The sequence below is a fragment of the Sinocyclocheilus rhinocerous genome, unplaced genomic scaffold (assembly GCF_001515625.1).
Source record: "Sinocyclocheilus rhinocerous isolate Xijiao unplaced genomic scaffold, SAMN03320098_v1.1 scaffold1330, whole genome shotgun sequence".
Classification (NCBI taxonomy): Eukaryota; Metazoa; Chordata; class Actinopteri; order Cypriniformes; family Cyprinidae; genus Sinocyclocheilus; species Sinocyclocheilus rhinocerous.
The window spans coordinates 533,537-535,805 of record NW_015665026.1 but is presented as its reverse complement, the minus strand read 5'-3'; the positions used below and the strand labels follow the sequence as shown (position 1 = coordinate 535,805).

Here is a 2,269-nt window from a genome sequence, read left to right as displayed (position 1 = left end):
AAGCATAAATATTCTCAGATTATGTAATCCGTATGAAATTTGCATGCAGGCGCATCCACTACTGTGGAGATGACAAGTCAGTGTCGATGAATTCATCTCTTAAGATGAAAACACTAGTTTATCAGTAGATTATTAAAATGTTAATGCAGTTTAATCTTACTGTTTTTCCCTGACACATTCATCATCATTACTTCTGCCGGTGTGCTGTAGCAAGCTTTATGCGTGCGCTTGAGCGCTTATTAGGCTATGTAGGCAATTAAAGGCTCATTAGCATGATTTAAAGGGTTTATTAATAAATGTGCTATTAGTCGACTAATGCTTAAAATGAACAACAACTAGTCGATCAGAAAAATCTTTAGTCGAGGGCAGCCCTAATGAAAAGCTTAAAAAATATTTTTGGTTAATTATGAGACTGTGGTGGAACAGATTTGACTATTGAGGGCCACCATAGTCTAGATAATTAATGGCAAAATAAAAATTACAAAAATAAAAAATTATTACAAAAAATATAGCAGGAATACTGTATAGGTCTTAAATGGTCACATCAATGTTGAAAGTGTTGGAGGAAAAAAATGTCATTATGCAGCATCAGAGTGGGCGGTAGATGGGTTGGTCAGTCTGATCCAGACTCTGTATAAATGAAAGCACAGTACGGAGAGCAGAACAAACTCCTAACAGGAGGAGACTCACTCATGGCCTATGAGACAGAGGATCATGAGATTCAATACTGCTTTCCTGCCATCAACTCATCATGTATCAAGGGAAAACGCTCCAGTCATGAATACAATATCATTTATGTGTTTGTATCAGTGCTGTCAGCATGGACTGTGTTTCTGAACCTGCTGGTGATCATCTCCATCTCTCACTTCAAGAAGCTTCACACTCCAACCAACCTGATCATTCTCTCTCTGGCTGTGGCTGATATGCTTGTTGGACTAATTGTGATGCCCATAGAGGCTACTAGGCTCATTGAAACATGTTGGTACTTTGGAGACACTTACTGTGGATTGTTTGTAATTACCGTTAGGCTGCTCCTTTGTACATCTCTTAGTACTTTAGTTTTAATTGCTATTGATCGTTATGTGGCTGTGTGTCACCCTTTACAGTATCCCCAGAAAATTACCACAACTAAAACTGTAATAAGCATCTGTGTCTCCTGGTGTTGTTGTTCACTTTACAATATAGCCTTTGTAATTAGTAATGGATATTTTAATACCTCACACAGACCAGATGTTTGTTACGGCCAGTGTATTGTTTTGATTACTCCTGTTTGGAGATTCACAGATTTGACCTTTTCCTTCCTATTGCCATGTATTGTGATCATCTCTGTATATTTGAAGATTTTTTATGTCGCACAACAGCAAGTAAAAGTTTTGAACTCTCTTAAAGGTGGTAAATGTGTAATGGAAGTTTCAGTGAGGAGAAAATCTGAGAGCAAAGCTGCTCTGACTTTAGGAATCATTGTGGCCGTTTATTTGCTCTGTGGGATTCCGTTCTATATATGTTCTTTAACAGAATCCACAGCAATCTCTTCCACTACAATGACATTGCTAACCTGGACCTTGTATGTTAACTCGGGTTTGAATCCCCTTATCTATGCTTTCTTTTATCGCTGGTTTAAAATGTCAGTAAAGCACATTCTTACTCTTAAAATATTTCAGCCAGCATCTTCTTTGACTGACATTTTTACAGACTGTCATTCATAATGCTTAAGGGTTTGATTTAGTAGACGGCAACATATGTATCCTTCAAAAGAGTAGGAAGTCCCAGAATGTATTGCTACAAATTATTTCGAGATGGTGAACAAAGCAGGAGAAATATTAATCATAAATAAACATTTCATTCAACACTGAAAAGTCTCAATACTCAAATATGTAATGCAATATTAAGTGTGGTGTGCATTTTATGCTTAGTAGAATATCACTATTAGCGGAGCAAGATGCTGGCATCATGCACTATTGAAATCAGTTGTGTACTGATTTTGAGAAGCACTATTTGTGTGGTGTGTGGCGCTGTAGAGTGTTTCAAATCAACCATTTATGAGTTTCCATGATGGTTAGAAGACAGGTGCCATTACAGGCTGTTATACATAAAGTGTATATCACAATATTTATGTGTAAATGCATCTCAGACATGATTCGAACAGTTGCCATCATTGTACTAGACTGTGCTAGAGGCAAGTACCAATAAACAATATTTAAAATATGTAAAAGAGGATGCTGAGAGAGAGAGGATGCTGGCACCAATATTATAATTGTAAGTGGAGCAT

General features: G+C 37.0%; 1 protein-coding gene across 1 annotated transcript; it reads left to right on the top strand.

Moving 5' to 3' along the window:
* Nucleotides 1–638: 638 nt before the first annotated feature.
* On the top strand, nt 639–1,706 carry LOC107730964 (trace amine-associated receptor 13c-like). The gene has a single exon (XM_016541921.1). The coding sequence runs from the start codon at nt 639–641 to the stop codon at nt 1,704–1,706; it is 1,068 nt and encodes a 355-aa protein (XP_016397407.1).
* The last annotated feature ends 563 nt before the right edge of the window (nt 1,707–2,269 follow it).